Here is an 18,632-nt window from a genome sequence, read left to right as displayed (position 1 = left end):
AACGCCATGTTCTTCTCTGTCTTTCTTTGTTTCTTTGTTGCTCACAAGCAAACGCAAAGGCAAGAAACAGCGTTATACTTAGATCATTCTAGGAATTTAGGACCTGAGAATGACGTCACGGCTTGTGATTGGTCGCGTGGCGGTCACATGAGCGGCACGCGACCAATCAGAAGCCGTGATGTCATGGGAGGCCCTAAACGCGCTCATTTTAAGCAAAGAAGGCTGCCGGTTACCAGCGGTGATGTCCAGGGGCCTCCGGAGAGGTGAGTATATCAATATTTTTTATTTTAATTCTTTATTTTACACAGTAATATCGATCCCAGGGCCTGAAGGAGAGTTTCCTCTCCTTCAGACCCTGGGAACCATCAGGATACCTTCCGATACTTGGTGTCCCATTGACTTGTATTGGTATCGGGTATCGGTATCGACGATATCCGATACTTTTCGGGTATCGGCCGATACTATCCAATACCGATACTTTCAAGTATCGGACGGTATCGCTCAACACTAGTAGTGATGGTAAGCACTATATATATACTGCCCAATTGGAAAACATAACGATGTAAGGTACCAAACACCTACAGTGAAACATAGTGATGGCAATGTCATGGTTTGGGGCTGCCTTTCTGTATCTGCCATTAGCCCTCTTCATAGAATTGATGCAAATATGAAAGTTACCATGTACAGGGATATAATGGAGAATGTAATGCTATCACATGGTAAAACCAAAGTAGGCAGGGGGTCGAAATTCCAGGAAGACAATGATCCTAAGCACACATCCAATTTACTATAAAAATTGGTTCGCAAAGAAAAATGTTCACCTGTTGCAATGCACAAGTCAATCACTTGATTTAAATCCTATAGAGCACCTTTGGCATGAGTAAGGCTATGTGCACACGTTGCGGAATTGGGTGCAGAATTTTCCGCACAAAATCTGCATCTCCTGGCAGAAAGCGCAGGTGCAGATTTGCTGTGGATTTTATGCGTTTTTGTTGCGGAATTGATGCGGATTTTGTGTGGATTTTCTGCGTTTTTTTTACCCTTGTGGATTTCTATAATGGAAGGGATCAGAAACGCTGCAGTTATGCACAAAAGAAGTAGCATGCTACTTCTTTTGATCCACAGCAGTTCTCATGCAGATTTTTCCGCACCATTAGCACAGCTTTTTTTTTTCTATTGATTTACATTGTACTGTAAATCACTTTGCGGAACTGCAGCGTTTCTGCTAGGAAAAATCCGCTGCGGATCCACACTAAACTGCATCGTGTGCACACAGCCTAAGGGCGACTAGTTGGGGAACGTACTCATAGCAATAAAGATGAATTGTTTGCAGATTTGCAAATGGAATGGAGCAATATCCCTGAGGAGGTCTTGAATACCCCTGTGGCTTCAATGCCCGGTCGGTGTGGTGCAGTAATTAAAGCAAGAGGTTATTATGATACAAAATACTAAGTTATGGCATTGTAAACAATTAATTACTCTCTATGTTGTGACCAATAAATAGTAGATGCTAAACTTTTGGCCGTCAGTTTTCTTTAAATGACCATAACTATAATCTAAGCGTATGTGCACACGTAGAATGGTCCTCTGTGGATTTTTCCGCAGCAGAATTGACAAATCTGCAGGGCAAAAACGCTGCGTTTTTGCTGCAGATCTATCGCGGATTTACCGCGGTTTTTCTGCGGATTTCACTGCGATTTTACACCTGCGGTTTTCTATTGGAGCAGGTGTAAACCGCTGCGGAATCCGCAGAAAGAAGTGACATGCTGCGGAATGTAAACCGCCACGTTTCCGCGTGTTTTTTTCCGCAGCATGGGCACAGCGTTTTTGGTTACCCATAGGTTTACATTGTACTGTAAACTCATGGGAAACTGCTGCGGAAACATTGCGGATCTGCAGCAAAATCCGCAGCGTGTGCACATAGCCTAAAGCATTTTGGTTAAAATTAAGGTCTTGCATGATGACAACTTCATGTACTTTCAATTCATCTCCAGGAAAATGGGATCACAACAACCAGGCAGACGTAATCACACTTTGTATGAGCCCTTTAATGCGAAACTGGAGAAATTGACATGTTGTGGATTTAAAAAAAAAGCACTGCAGTTTGGTTTATGCTAGCAAAAAAAAGCAGAATGGGCAGGAGATTCTAGAAATCCCATCCACTTTGCTGTAACTGTAAGATGCTTTGTTTTTTGCACAACAGAAATATGCAGTGGACAAAACGCACCAGAAGCTCATGGTGGGACCATAGCGTCACTGTGGGATCTGAGCCGTGGTTCCTATCATAAGCGTGTGGCCCAGAGCCTCAGTCAGCACTTGGAGCATTCCCTGTCCCCGATGCTGCGGCCAGAAAACACTAGGAAAAGGCGCCTTCATGCTAATGGCCCAAACTGTCTTTTCAGGTATGACGATGTTAGTTTGTGGTGAAACAGTCCAAAATGTCCGTCTTTCCCCTCTTCTGCCTAAAGCTACTTTCACACATCAGCTTTTTGCCGTCGGGCACAATCCGGCGAGTTTTGAAAAAAATTGATCCGTTTTTTTCTCATAGAGTTGTATTAGCGTTGGATTGCACCTGATAGCCAGACGTTTCATCCGTTTTTTGCCAGATCCGTCAAAAAAGCTGTTTCCGGCGGACGGAGAAAACGTATAGAGGAACATTTTTTGTGTCTGGCGAAAAAACGACAAGCGACGGTTCCAGCGATAAACGGATGAAACTGACATGTGAAATTACGATTCCGACTTTCCATGCATTCTCCATACAAGCATGAAAAATTTGTGTTCTGTTATCTCTCTCGTCAAAACTGTATCCCCGGGTTCATTAAAAAAAAAAAAAAAAAAAAAAAAAAGGATCCAGCTAAAAAACAGATCCATTACGTCAGTTTTTCACGATTTGCAACGGATCCGTTTTTTTTTACAATTTTGCCGGATCCTGCCTGACGGAAACAAACTGATGTGTGAAAGTGGCCTAATAACGATCATTAATGCTAATCATTGACTAATATATATATATATATATATATATACAGGGCCGTTTCTTCAACAGGGCGGGCAGGGCGGCCACACGGGGCGCCGTGGGGCCGGGGGGCGCAGGAGAGGCCTCGGGCCCCGGTGGTCCCCTGCCCGCTGCTGCTGCTGTTTAAGGGCTGTCAGGGGCGCGGATGCCGCGCTCAGTGCTGAGCGCGGGCGCGCCCTGCCCGAACTCAGCTGCAAATCTGACAGCTGAGCGGTCAGATCATCGCCTCGCGTCGCCGCGCCCCCCCCCCCGCACCGCACATAATGGTTGCGGCCACCTCGGCGCCGCCACTCACCTCCGCTCCGCGCTGGATGAACAGCGAGAATGAACAGCCAGGATGAGGCAGCTCGGCCACTCCCACACTGATAGCAGGGGCGCCGCGCTCTCGGCTGAGCACGGGCGCTCCCTGAGACAGTGATCAAAGAGCTAAGCACACACACTATCACTGTCAGACTAGGCTGCCTGGCTGTTGCCAATTTCAATGCTGGACAGGACAGGCTGCAGTCTAGTCTGACAGTGGTAGCAGTATAGCAAAAATGCCCACCCCCTGCCTATGGATTAGTCCTTCCCTTCCCAGCAGCCCCATTTAGCAGTCTGAGCGCGCTCAGACTCAGAGGGCAGAGGGCACTGACACACTGAACAGGTGAGGGGGTCTGAGGGATGGGATGGGTTGGGCTAGCCTTTTTTTTTGGATGGGGACCCCCACACCTGCCCCCCCCCCCAACCACCCTTGGGGCATGCTGATTTGGCATGCCCCACAGCATGAAACCCGGGAGGGGGCCCAGCTGACTTACCTCATCTTTGGCAGTCTGGTGGCATCCTCACCCAGCGCACTCTTTGCACCAGACAAACATTTCAACATTCTGCTTGTATGATTGCATAACATAAAATGATATCTTTTACTGTCAAATTTTTGTCTTTTCTTTTTAAAGACCAGTTATAATGCCACCTCCTAAGCCTTCAGGAGCACAATTTCGAAAAAGAAAGCAAAAAAAGAAGAGTGAAGATGCAAAAGGTGCAAAATTAATGGCAATGTACTTGCAGACAGAAAGTGCAGTACCACACCCAGGATATGTTTCTTCAGAAATGGAACCACAAGGTTCAGGCTCTCAAAGTCTGAGCTACTTTTCACATGAAGAACGTGATCCCAAATCTGGAGATGAACATCACAAATCAAGAATGATGTCTTCAACACTGGAGTCTGAAACATCTTGTTCAATAAATACATCTGAAAATGAGCAGACTGCACCTAAACCTGCAGAGGCTGTTACAGCTGTGTCATCGCATGAGTCTGGAAGTACAAATGATGTTCTTTCTACAGACATTTCCGAAGATAACTCAGAGTGTTCAAATAAGGATGTCTTTACCTATAAAGATATAGCATTGTGGCCAAAACCAATCAAGGGTCAAGTAAAAGACCATATTGTCCTCCAAGGACCACAACCTCTGCCTGCCTCTGATTTCATATACCCCAGGGACAATGAAAAGCGTCATTTTTCCTCATTTTATGGATTCCTTGTGCTGCCAAATCGAGAGAAGGTACCCAGACGATGGCTACAATATTCTGTTTCTGCAGACAGAGTGTACTGCTTCTGCTGTAAGTTGTTTGATCACAATCCAAAATCCAAGCTTGGGACTATAGGCATCAGCAACTGGGCACATATTGGGGAATACCTATCTACACATGAATTGTCTGCTGCACATGTAAATTCACGTCATGCATGGATTGATGCACAGAATAATCTTAAAAAAAATACAGGAATTGATAAAGATTTGCAAACCCAGATTACACAGGAACATAACCGCTGGCGAGAAGTGTTGGAAAGAGTTATGGCAGTAACTGTATACCTGGCAACCAATAATTTAGATTTTCGAGGATCGTCAAATACATTGTTTACACCAAATAATGGACATTTCCTTGGGCTTATAGAGCTTCTTGGAAAATTTGAACCAGTAATGAGAGATCATTTAAAACGAATTACTTCCCAGGAAATCCATACACATTACTGTGGAAATTTAATTCAAAATGAAATTATCTGCTTGATGGCCTCTCAGGTGAAGAAATGTATTCTAGAAAAAGCCAAAAGATCTAAGTATTTTTCAATAATGTTGGACTGCACACAAGATGCAGGTCACACTGAACAGTTGTCATACACCTTAAGATTTGTTGATATAGATGATGATCACGTAGCAATAAAGGAACATTTTATTGGCTATCGTCCTGCTACTGATACATCTGGGGAAAGTCTCGCCAATCTCCTTTTAGAAGAGATTAGTAAATGTGACCTGGACATGAACAATTGTCGAGGACAAGGATATGACAATGGTGCCAACATGATAGGCATGCAAAAAGGAGTTCAGGCTAGAATCTTAAAAAAATATCCTCGGGCATTTTTTAACCCCTGTGGATGCCATAGTTTAAACTTGGTTATAGGTGACGCTTCCAAATCATCGGTAAAATCTGTAAATCTGTTCGGTGTGTTACAAAGGCTTTATAACCTGTTTGCATCATCTTCTAAACGATGGTGTATAATAAGTGAACATGTGAAGCATCTTACGCTGAAGAAGGTATGTGCTACTCGTTGGGAATGCCGTGTTGAAAGCTTAAAGGCAGTACGCTATCAATATCCGGAAATTCACGAGGCTCTCCTAGATTTGGAGCAAAAGGTTGATGATCCCACTCTTGCTTCTGAAGCAAAGTCACTGTCAGTGATGTTGGAAGACTTTGCCTTTCTAATCACACTGGTAGTATGGTATGACCTTTTATTTCAGGTACAAATCGTAAGTAAATCTATGCAGTCAAAAAATATGGAGATGACTCGATGCAACGATTTGTTGAAGAAGTGTACCATATTTGTAAAAGAATATCGTGATTCTGGCTATGAATCTGCAAAGACCGTGGCCACTGAAATGGCTACAGACTTGGGCATCGAAGCTAAATTTACAATAAATAAAAGGCCCAGTAAAAAAAAAAAATTGTTTGACTATGAAAGTCAGGATGAGTTAATTACAGATGCAGAGCAACATTTTAAGATTTCTGTTTTCTACCCTCTTGTAGATAACATGGTTGCATCACTGGAGAGGCGTTTCTCACAACTGTCTGAGCATAATAAATGTTGGGGCTTTCTATACAACATTAAAGATTTGCCAGAAAAAGAACAACTTAAAAATATGTGCAAATCGTTGGAAAATATGCTAAGCCATACTGCAGAGGTAGACAAACTACAATGTGACATTGACGGCAATGAATTGCTGGAAGAATTAAAACATATTCAGCCAATGATTTCAAATTCTTCTATAACACCACTGGAGGTTTTGAAGCACATAAATTACACGCACTCTCATGACCTGTTTAAAAACATATGGATTGCCATGAGGATATTACTAACTATTCCGATTACAGTTGCAAGCAGTGAGAGAAGCTTTAGCAAACTGAAGCTGATAAAAACATATCTTCGTACCACAATGACAGATGAGAGGTTATCATCTCTTGCTATTTTATCAATAGAAAATGAACTGGCAGAAAAGCTGAATTATTCGGAAGCTATTAATGCTTTTGCAGCGGCTAAATCTAGAAGAGTCAGTTTCTCATAAATCTGCAACCTACAATTTTTAGGATCTGTTTCCAAAATAATTAATAGATATTATTTACCTACAACTTTGTTCTCACCGTTAATAATTAGCATACTTGTCCCTTTTCCCCAAGTTCTATATAAGTTAAAGGCAAATTATAATTTATTAAAAAAAGGGAAGATACAAGCCTGCTCTCTATTTATTACTCAAGCCCACAAAAATAATGTTTATTATTTTCGGTGCCGGGGGGGGGGGGGGGGGGGGGAGAAATTTCCTACTCTCGCCCTGTGTCATTTTTGGGCTAGAAACTGCCCTGTATATATATATATATATATATATATATATATATATATATATATGTATCTCTGCTAGCATCCATGTTAACCCTTCTCTCTACTTATTTGCAGTTGCGCAGTCCTAACATGCAGGAACAGTCCGGGTCGGGCTTCCTTACATTCTGGCCATGCATTTGCAGAGCGCGGCCTGATTTGTACTGTTACCCTCATTGATTGCCTTGTATATGAATCACTGAAAAAAATATATATTGTATTGCTTTGTTTAAAAAACCTCATGACAGGCCAACTACTGTGGAAACCCACTCTATGGGAGCGGGTATATAGTTATTTTTGGACCCACTCTGACATAGTCCTGCACGAAGGACTGTGATAAAGAAGACTATCTATCCTGAGAGCTGCACTAAAGCTGGACGCCTGATGCAGTGGAAGAGTCCTTGGCAGAGGGGGGGGCGGCACACAGGGGGTTAAGCGGTGGCCCGGCTCGCCCTCCCACAAGCAGACTGCAGCCCACCCCTCCAGTTGTTTCCCTGGGAAGGGAGGGGGTGGAGGAGAGGGCAGGGAGCGGGGGTGCACCCGAGCGCAGGTCCCCAGCAGCTGCCCGGCTGCATGAGTGGCTGTGGGACGCGGGCAGGCTGGCACTGGCACTGGCACGGCTTCTCATTGGCTGCCTCCTCTAGAGACCTGAGGCTCCAGGAGAGAAGCCGGAGGGATCCACTCCGGGATTTCCAGGTGGCCTGCAAGCAGAAAGAAGTGGCTAATGGTTGCTAGCTCCGCTCACAAGCCATGCCGGGCCACATCGCTGCAGCCCTGTGTGTAGCCAGAGCCGGGCTGTGGGCTGGGAAAGTTTCCGCTCGAAGTCCTGAAGAGCCGCGCCGTGTGTATGAGGCACTGAGCGTTCTCCGTGGAAGCTGCTGCTAGTCTGTGATTTCCCTCCTGCACACCGTGGACTTCTGTCACACTGACAGCCTGCAATGATCATGGCAGCGCAAGTGGTCTCAGCCGCTGCTCCTGCCACCAAGAAGGGGACCGCGCCGACTCTCCCGGGGCTCAGCCAGGACCCAAACCCTGCGGGCACAGGACTAGGAGATGGGGCTCCCAACAGCGCGGACCATCTGCACCACCACCACCACCAAGTGAGCATGGCCAATGCCACTTCATTGTCACAGGCCAGCAATGCCAACAATAACAGCAGCAGCAGCAGCAGCTCCGATGCAGGACTGAAGGATGGCAGGAGCCTGGCTGCCTCCCCCCAATGCCAGCCCATGGACATGGTGACTGGTGTCCCCAATCAAAAGTTGAAGAGCACTGGTAGTGTGGATTATCGTGCCCCACTTCATCACCATGCCCATGCACCCCAGCCTCTGCAGCAGCACCCTCCCCACCACCCCTGCCTTCCACCCCAGCAGCAGCAGCAGCTAGCACTGCCGAATAAAGGCAGCAGCCCTGGAGGAGGCAGCAGCAGCAGCGAGGCATCAGACATGGAGACTCAGCAGTCTGTGCTGGGGGGAGAAGAGGGCTGTAATAACGCTGCCACAGCAGGGAAGGACCAGGGCGACCCCCAGCCTAGGAGGATGGCCAAGGCAGGAGAAGAGGACGAGCTGCAGGGCAAGCTGATGGCTGGGGAGCCCATGGGCAGCAGCAGCAGCAGGTATGAGCTTGCCATGCTGCCAGGGGGACACCAAGGAAGCGGCAGCCATAATAACAACATTGGTGGCAGCGTTGGATCATCCTCCTCTTCGTCCTCCTCTTCTTCCTCCTCTTCTTCTTCCTCCTCCTCAGCTGAGTTTAATAACTATTATGGCAGTGCCTCCACAAACAGAGCAGGGCCTTGCTTTGATCAACATGGCAGACAACAAAGCCCAGGTATGGGCATGATGCACTCTGGATCTGTGGCCCCCAGCAGCAACATGGATCCCATACAGAACTCCCAGGACAGCTATGGCAGCAGCCAGTATGACCACTGCCAGGGATACAGCAGGGCCACTGCTGCAGGAGGAGGGGCAGGGGGCTATGCCAGCTCACCCTCTGCATATGGGGTACTGAACTCCCCAAGGCAGACTAGCTCAAGCACCCCAAATAACAGCAGCATGATGACAGGAGACAGGGGTGCCAACCATGCGAAAACACCCAGCGCTGCCAATGCAGGAAGCTTCCATCGCTATCAGGGACAAAACCAGCACCCTTCTGGTGCCACCCCTACCCTAAACCAGCTCCTAACATCACCAAGCCCTATGATGAGGAGTTATGGAGGAACCTATACTGACTACAGTGCCCCCCAACAGGCTTTAAGCACCCAGGGGGGGCAACAACAGCCAGGGAGCATGGGGATGAGCAAAGACATGGGGTCCCAATATGGAGCAGCCTGGGGAGCACAGCCAAGAAGTCACCCATCTATGAGCCCTGGAGGCACTGGACAAACCCTCAGCAGATCCCAGGTAACCAGAAATGCTAGTATTCCTTGCAGATCCCTGGCCAGCTGATGTGCTGAGCTGTAGGGCCCTCCACTTCCTTGCCTTATAAAGGGCTGCAGCCATTTCTCTGCTGCTGGGGGAGGTTGTGCAGCCCTGTCCTTGTTCTCGGAGAACCTTCTCATCCTTACTCCATACTAATGAGTACAATGTCCTCTACCCTGTACACCCCTCCAGAACCCTGTGTGCATGCTGAGGATGTGCCTTGGTTCTGGGGGTAGACATAGGATGCAGTGCATGGATGTTCCATAAACATGTCCCCTAGTCCTGCTCATTCACTGCTTTATTTGTTGATGCAGCAGATACTTTGTGATCATCATCAAATATTGACTAATAAATCAGCAAACAGATTTCTTTGTGGCTGGTAACTTGCTGTTTGTGCCCCTTTATTAAGATGGAGTCCTGACTGTGTACATCTTGTCGGCGGCACAGAGATGGCTGCTCCTCTCGGCATAGACGGCGGCCTGTATGAGATTCTTCAGTAATAGGTTAGCTTATAGTTTCCGTGTAATGATGTGTTAATGTCCCTTTTTTGAGGGGGCCCAATAGGTTTGTGGGTGCAGTCTCGGGGCCGGGCGACTTCCTGGCACTCTCAGTGACTTGATCTCCTTTGCAAGGTTTGGAATTTGAATTGTGGAGGTAAACTGGCTGTAATAGTCTCCAGACAGCTGCCTCCGAGTTGACATCTAATCTGCCATCTGATTGGCTCCCCTCTCACCATTGGGCATTTAGCTGCGCTCATGTAAATAGAATTGCTGAACAGTACAGTCACAAATAATAATAGCAGGGCGGCCCTGTCTGCCTCCACGGGCACCGCGCCACCGGATCCCAATAATGCATGGAGGGAAGCTTTTAGGAACCCCCGTTAATATGTTACTCTTGATATTTGGGTAAAATCAAGGTATAAATTAGCATAGATTATTAAATATAATTTTTGCTTATGGAGGGGTAATAGAATGCAGATTGAGACTATCGGGATAATTTGTTCTGCTTCAGTCTGATCCGGCTAATATATTAATCTGTTTACTCCTAACCAGTGTGTGTGAATGAAGGGGGCAGCAGAATTAACCCTTCCTGCTGGAAATTTGTGGCGTATTTTCACTTGTAGATTGATTTGTGAATTTAGCCTATTAAAAATGTAAAGAATAAATATACATGTGGACAAGAGAAACCTTTTTAGATAAACTTGAGCATGCCATGCTTCTATATGTCCATGCCTGTGATCATTGGGTCTGGTGACTAAGTTGTCGGCCTGGCATTGATCGTTACTACTGTATAGGATTCGGGCAGCTGCTTGTCTTCATGGACTCTATTGATGCACAATATTCATCAGTGTTGAGTAGATTTCCACAGTTACTTGATGTATACAGACTTTTATGAAATGACTGATCTTTACGATATAGTGAGTTATGTATCCATATATTATTTTAAAAAGCTCAGTCCCGTATGTTAATTTGTACGGATTTCCCCAAACAGCCCATTTTGAAGGGTGTTTTTCGAGAGCACTGGAAGACCTGTAGTGAAATATATGAAGAAAGGTCTATGTACATTTAGGTTGGGTTGTGTCATTTTGGTGATGGTGTCATGTTGAAGGATCACAACTTGCTGCAGTCGTGTTGGCCATTCCGTTGTGTGGTGCTCATCTCTGCTTCTGGACCTGGTAATCTTGGGGTGTTTGGTAGGGTTTTGTATAGGATGTCTATGTGCTTGTTTTAGAGCTTTCTGGTATCACCCACGTCGTGAAGGCCTCGCAGATGTGCAGTTCTTCCTACGCTAGGTCACTGCAGCACTTCTGTCTTGTATAGCAAGTGTCTGAAATCTTTTCAAGGCTTTATTCACACTTTGTTTTGTTTTTCTCAACTATAGGTTTAAAATAATTATTTATAAAATATATTATAATATTTTTATGAAAACCAGAATTGGAGCCTAAAGAAGAAAGCACCACGACAAGCTCTTTTTCAGATCCAATGTTGGTATTGTTATAATAAAACATCTGTGTAAATGAGGCACTGGAGACCAGTTTTTAATTTATTTCCCCATTCCCAGGGTTTAGTGCAATGGTCATTGATGTGATTATTTTGTTTTTCACATATATTCTGGACCCAATTAAAAAAACAGGTGATTAATTGTAATTCTGCTTTTAAAATGGGTATTAATTACGAGGCAACATTTATTGGATTTTGTCTGGTCACGTGGCCGATGACTTGATGGTTTCGCTTATTATTATTATTATTTATTTATATAGCACCATTAATTCCATGGTGCTGTACATGAGAAGGGGTTACATCAAAAATTTAATTAGGCCATGTCCATTTCTTAAGCTAGTCTCACCTTTTTACAGTGGATTGACAGTGTTTTGCAGCAAGCACAGGTGGAGCTTATTAGAACCACAACAATTTCTGCTAAACCACATGTGGTCACACACGCGAACTGTTGGGTTTTTCTATACCCTAAGGTCATATATTACCAAAAAGAAGATGGCAAAAAAGAGGTGGTAAAGATATATTCATTTTATTAAATGAACAATTTTTATTCAAAAAAATATTACACGTTAAAAAAAAAGAAACCTGAATCAAAAGTCAACCTGATGCAGGTGAGAGGGATCAAAAAATAGAGGAAGTAATAGGTTGACAGGTGGTGAAGCGGAGTACAGTCAGGCTGCAAGTAATAATAGTAGTGGTATAGATAAACCCATTTGGCCGGGAATACAAAAAGTAATAAGCAAGTTCATAAAGTAAAAAAAAAACATTTTAAACTGACCACATGAAGAAAGGTATAGAGCTTACCCAAAATGCTCGACACCACAGACTCCCCCTGTTCACGCGTGAAGTATTTGGTGAGATTTTTACTTCCAGTATTTGTTCCTCTCCTGGTTTTGGCTTCCAATGAGAGGAAAAGTATAATAGAAACACATCACCATTTCTGCATTTCTCGCCCATTCCTGATTTTTGCTTAAAATACTGACCAAATACTCAACGTGTGAACATGGCCTTCAACTTCTCTCAAAGCTGCCTTGTGTGAGCAAATGGTATGCTTTTGAATATGTCCCATTTCTTTTAGGCACGGCCACATTTGTTCATCTTGTTTTATTGCTGTTAATAATGTAGAATATATGAACTTCATGTGTCTGGGGCTGAGACACGAGATACTGTACAATGAAAATGCCTGTGGTTGCTAAAACCGTAACTTTTTGCCTTTATATGTACATTCTGCTGCTCGGTGGAAAGCTGAATGTCTCAGTGCAGTCAGCATGTTCCTTGTATTTTTAAGCATCCACCGCTATTTCTGCTGTGTACTTTTCATGCTTTATTGTTCATATCTTCCTTTTTGAGGGCTTTGTTTCTTTTGTTTTCTTACTTTTTCTTTCTTTTTTTTTTTTAAACGTTCTGCTCTGTATCTCTCTGGCCTAGTGTGTGGGTGTTTTTCCCTTTTTGTGTCTACACAGTGTAAACACATTTCATGCTTGCTATGTTTTCACTGACTTTTAGACTTGCATTCATCTTTCATACAGTTTCTATATGTTTGGCCATCCTGTTTTTGTACAAACTCCTTTTCTTCTTTTTTATGTGTTTACTTTTTTTTTTTTTTCTTTACAGTTTCTAAATCAGACTTCCTTTGTATTGGTCGTCGTCTGCTGTGTGACTGTTCTCTTTTGTGTGTTGATTTTTGTTTTTATTAACATTAATTTAAAAATAATGACAGAGGCAAGAAAAAAGCTCCAAAGTGAAACTAATTATTTTTGTACCTCCTGTAAATATTTTCATATTTATACAAACATTTTATGTATGAGAAAATATGTGTGTGTGTGTGTGTGTGTGTGTGTGTGTGTGTGTGTGTGTATATATATATAATTTTTTTTTTTATTAAAGCCAATTAGCATATTTCACTAATAAAATCATCTGATTTGTACTCGGTATGAATATTTTTTTCATAAATGTGTTTTGTGTATTCTCACTTACCGCCACGCTCACCGGGATCTATCGTCGTTCTGCTCCCCTTCTCAGTGACATCACTACAATTCAGACTATTTAACTTGCTCTATTCGTGAGCAGGACATCTGTCTTAGGCTATGTGCAGGAAAAAGTGCTGAATTTTCCTGAGCAAATCCAGACTACTTTTGCAGGAAATCCTCACACTTTTTTTGGGCACTTTTTGTTGCGGATTTTTCGTGTTTTTTTTCTGGAGCTTTCCAAATGCAATAATATAGCGAGAAATCCGCCAAAGATGGTGACTTGGTCTGACGTGCCATATACTTGCAATGTAAAAGCCACGTCCTATGCATATCGCAGTACGACCTGGAGAGACTGAAAAGCGGTGACGTAACTGAGAAGCGGAGCAGAACGACGGTGGATCCCCATGAGAGCAGCACTTGGTGAGTGTAAATACACACATTTAATAAAAAAAAAATTAACCCCTTCACTACCTTAGACGTATCCATATGTCCCTGTGCCCTGGTATTTATTAACTTGGTATGTATGGATACGACCACGCGATTGACAACGGCTGTCACCTGATTCAGACAGGTGGCACTTAGTGCCAGGAGGGGTCCGCCACCGCTCCCGGCATTTTAACCCTCTAAATGCTGCAGTCAAACTCAGATCGTGGGTAAAGATCGTTGCTATGGTGATCTGATGTCATCATGATGATATCCGGGTCACCAGAGTAATCATGCTCAGTGCATGACGATGCAAGTTTCACTGTCAGTGCGGCGCTGACTGCTTGCATCCTGCATCCCTATGCCATACAAGCGATGAGCTTGCAAAAAATGATAGTCCCATAGTGGGACAAAGTAAAAAAAAAAATTTTTTTTTTGTAAAAATATAAAAAAAATCTAAATATATTGAATAAATGTTTTTATGAAAAAAAAAGTACACATATATGATATTGCCGCATCCGGAATGACCAGATCTATGAAAAGTTAACACCTTTACTGAACACCATAAAAAAAAATACATAAACTGCAAAAAACAATGCTTTATCATCATACCTCCGAAAAAAAAAACCTCAGAAAAAGTTGAATAAAACACAATCTAAAAGACGAATGTAAATAAACATGGTACCACTGAAAACTTTGTCTTGTCCCGCAAAAAGCAGGCCGTAATACAGCTCCAGAAAAATAAAAGTTATAGCTCTCAGAAAAAAGGAATGCAAAAATATTCTATAAAATATTTTTTATTGTGAAAAAGCGCTCAAAATTTAATTAAACAAACATAAAAAAATTATATAAATGTGGTATTGCTGTAATCATACTGACCCGAAGAATAAAGCTGCCTTATCAATTTTACCACACGCAGAACAACATTTAAAAAAAAAAAATCCTGAGTTGCTGATTTTCATTCATTCTGGCTCCCAAAAATTGGAATAGAAAGCAATTCAAAAATGTCATGTGTCTGAAAATACTAATAAAAATGTCAACTTGTCCCACAAAAAACAAGCACTCGCATGACTCGATTGGCCGAAATATGGAAAAATGATAGCTCTCAAAATATGGTGATGCAAAAACTATTGTTTGCAATAAAAAGCGTTTTTTAGTGGGTGACAGCAGCCAAACAAAAAAAAAAATATATATATATATAAATCTGGTACCGCTGTAATTGCACCGAAGAATAAAGGTGCCTAATCACTTATACCGCATGAGGAGCGACAAAAAAAAAAATAAAACCCAATTTTTCACCTGCTGATGATTTGTGCATTCTGCCTCCCAAAGATTGCAGTAAGGCTCGGCGCACATTTATCCTGCACTGAGTGCTTATGCCTGGGTTTCTGTGTATATCTCAGAAATACTTGATTCAGACGGAACACCCGTTGGAAGATTGCCCATAATGAGGCAGATGGCGGGAATGTGGACGCTGTCTGACCTGTGATCCGGCAGTTTCCGTCTTTTTAGGCGAGCATAAAAGTGCAGTTGGCTAGAGTTTTGTGCACTTCTGAAAAGAATTACACTGCTAAACAGAGGCCAGATGGAGTCCAGAGTAAGGCTATGTGCACACGTTGCAGATTTCCTGCGGATTCGCAGTGTTTTTTTTTCATTCAGAAACGCTGCAGATCCGCAAGTGATTTACAGTACAATGTAAATCAATGGAAAAAAAACTGCTGTGCTAATGGTGAGGAAAATTCCGCACAGAAAAGCTGCGGATTAAAAGAAGGAGCATGTCACTTCTTTTGTGCGGATCTGCAGTGTTTTTGTACCCATTCCATTATAGAAATCCGCAGGGGTAAAAACGCATGAAATCCGCAGTAAATCTGCACAACATCCGTATAATAAACACATCAAATCTGCACCTGTGTTTTCTGCCAAGAGATGCAGAATAAGCACAAAAAATTCCAGAGGCAAATCCGCAACGAGTGTATATGGCCTAACTTTGCTGCCTCATTATAGTGCATTGGATCCCTCGAGTGTTTCATCAGAATCACGTCACTCAGACGTTTAGATGGAAACCCCAAAGTAAGTGATCAGCGTAGAACGCAGAATAAGGCCGGCGTCACACTTGGCGTAAGACAATACGCCACGTATTATACGTCCGTACTACGGCCGTAATACGGAGAAATGTTCCCAAAATATTGATCCGTAGTCAGGGTGTGTCAGCGTATTTTGCGCATGGCATCCTCCGTATGTAATCCGTATGGCATCCGTACTGCGAGATTTTCGCGCAGGCTTGCAAAACCGACATCTAATGGATTTATGTGCTCAAATGTTCATTAAAACATATATACAGTATATATATATATATATATATGTCATTGAGACACATATATATATATATTCTGTATTTAGATTTCATTCCGCGCGATATCTGTGAACAGCCGGTAATTCAATTGCCGGCTTTTCATTTCTCCTGCACAAACCCGACAGGATATGAGACATGGTTTACATACAGTAAACCATCTCATATCCCCATTTTTTTTTTGCATATTCCACACTACTAATGTTAGTAGTGTGTATGTGCAAAATTTCAGCGCTGTAGCTGAGCTGCTAAAATAAAGGGTTAAATGGCGGAAAAAATTGGCGTGGGCTCCCGCGCAATTTTCTCCGCCAGAGTGGTAAAGCCAGTGACTGTGGGCAGATATTAATAGCCTAGAGAGGGTCCATGGTTATTGGTCCCCCCGTGGCTAAAAACATCTGCCCCCAGCCACCCCAGAAAAGGCGCATCTGGAAGATGCGCCTATTCTGGCACTTGGCCACTCTCTTCCCACTCCCTGTAGCGGTGGGATATGGGGTAATGAAGGGTTAATGCCACCTTGCTATTGTAAGGTGACATTAAGCCAGATTAATAATGGAGAGGCGTCAATTACGACACCTATCCATTATTAATCCAATTGTATGAAAGGGTTAAAAAACACACACACATGATTTAAAAGTATTTTAATGCAATAAACACAGCGGTTGTTTTAATAATTTATTGCTCTCTCAATCCATCAGCAACACCCTCGCTTGGAAAAATAATAAACGCACAAGATACATACCCTCAGCTGAACCGTCACGTCCCACGAGGTAATCCATCTGAAGGGGTTAAAATATTTTACAGGCAGGAGCCCTGCAAATGCAGCTGTGCTCCGTGCCTGTAATCCCCGGCGAATGAATGAAATGTAGGTCATTGACCTACATTTCCTTCAGTCGCGGTGATGCGCCCCCTGGTGGATGTCCTCATATGACCTGGAGCGTGGGAAAAAGTTCCCAGGCTGCAGTTCATGAGAACATCCAGCAGGGGCACATCACCGCGACTCAATGTAAGTACAGATCCTGCTTTCCTTTCAGCACCCGGGGATTACAGGCACGAGCGAGTGGTTTATCGCAGCTCTGCCTGTAATATTAGTTAACCCCTTCAGATGGATTTCCTCGTTGGATGTGATAGGACATCAGAAGGTATGTATCTTGTGCGTTTATTATTTTTCCAAGCGAGGGTGTTGCTGATGGATTGAGAGAGCAATAAATTATTAAAACAACCGCTGTGTTTATTGCATTAAAATACTTTTAAATCATGTGTGTGTGTTTTTTAACCCTTTCATACAATTGGATTAATAATGGATAGGTGTCATAATTGACGCCTCTCCATTATTAATCTGGCTTAATGTCACCTTACAATAGCAAGGTGGCATTAACCCTTCATTACCCCATATCCCACCGCTACAGGGAGTGGGAAGAGAGTGGCCAAGTGCCAGAATAGGCGCATCTTCCAGATGTGCCTTTTCTGGGGTGGCTGGGGGCAGATGTTTTTAGCCAGGGGGGGGGCCAATAACCATGGACCCTCTCCTGGCTATTAATATCTGCCCTCAGTCACTGGCTTTACCATTCTGGCGGAGAAAATTGCGCGGGAGCCCACGCCAATTTTTTCCGCCATTTAACCCTTTATTTTAGCAGCTACAGCGCTGAAATTTTGCACATACACACTACTAACATTAGTAGTGTGGAATATGCCAAAAAAATGGGGATATGAGATGGTTTACTGTATGTAAACCATGTCTCATATCCTGTCGGGTTTGTGCAGGAGAAATGAAAAGCCGGCAAATGAATTACCGACTTTTCACTAACACCGCTGCGTATTTCTCGCAAGTCACACTGCTGGTCCGTGTGGAATCCGTATTTTTCTCGCCCCCATAGACTTTCATTGGCGATTTTTTTTGCGCAATACGCTGACAAACGCAGCATGCTGCGATTTTGTACGGCCGTAGAAAGCCGTATATTACGGATCCGTAATATACGGCTGATAGGAGCAGCCCCATTGAGAATAATTGTGCCGTATGTTATGCGAGTTTTACGGACGTAGTTTCTGCGCTCTTACGTCCGTAAAACTCGCCAGTGTGACGCCGGCCTTAATGTGATAACAAACGTTATGTAAAATGTTCCTAACCAAAGTTTCAACTCAATCCACAAAAAAACAGTCCCCACTCAGGTCTGTCATCTGTTAACAGGAATATAGGGGGCTTCCACGTAACTGGTAGTACAAAGTCTGTGGAAAAGTAAAACTGCTCCTCTCCCTCCAAAAGAAATTCAGTAAATTCTGCGCTCCCAAATCCAAATGCCACCCTCCCGTGTGCCTAAATCACATATCGCGTCCACATGTTTGGGTCCACATGTTTGGTATTTCTGTAGCGATGAGAGCCTTCCTAATTTACGAGTGCGCATCTCCAGAAGCATGAGCTGGGCATAACGCACTGGTCACTACATTGGCAGTTTGCAATTTTCATTCGTCAACATCCACTGCTGCTTGTTTCTGGAGAACGCTCATGGAGTCAAAATCGTCAGTACACCTGTAGATAAATTCCTAAAGGAGTATAATTTCC

The 18,632-nt window shown here is 43.6% G+C and overlaps 1 protein-coding gene across 14 annotated transcripts in view; it reads left to right on the top strand.

Annotated features, from left to right (window-relative positions):
* The first annotated feature begins 7,380 nt into the window (after positions 1 to 7,380).
* ARID1B (AT-rich interaction domain 1B) overlaps positions 7,381 to 18,632 on the top strand; it is a 1,358,614-nt gene continuing 1,347,362 nt past the window's right edge. For all 14 annotated transcript variants that reach the window (XR_013221738.1, XM_077289055.1, XM_077289047.1 and 11 more), the window contains exon 1: positions 7,381 to 9,317. Coding sequence is in view for 13 of the 14 variants with exons in the window: in XM_077289055.1 (XP_077145170.1) it covers positions 7,854 to 9,317 (1,464 nt within the window). In the remaining variant the exon portion in view is untranslated. The remainder of the gene's footprint in view (positions 9,318 to 18,632) is intronic.

The sequence above is a fragment of the Ranitomeya variabilis genome, chromosome 2 (genome assembly GCF_051348905.1).
Source record: "Ranitomeya variabilis isolate aRanVar5 chromosome 2, aRanVar5.hap1, whole genome shotgun sequence".
Classification (NCBI taxonomy): Eukaryota; Metazoa; Chordata; class Amphibia; order Anura; family Dendrobatidae; genus Ranitomeya; species Ranitomeya variabilis.
Note: the sequence above shows the minus strand (reverse complement) of the source record. Positions and strands in the feature narration are given on the sequence as shown.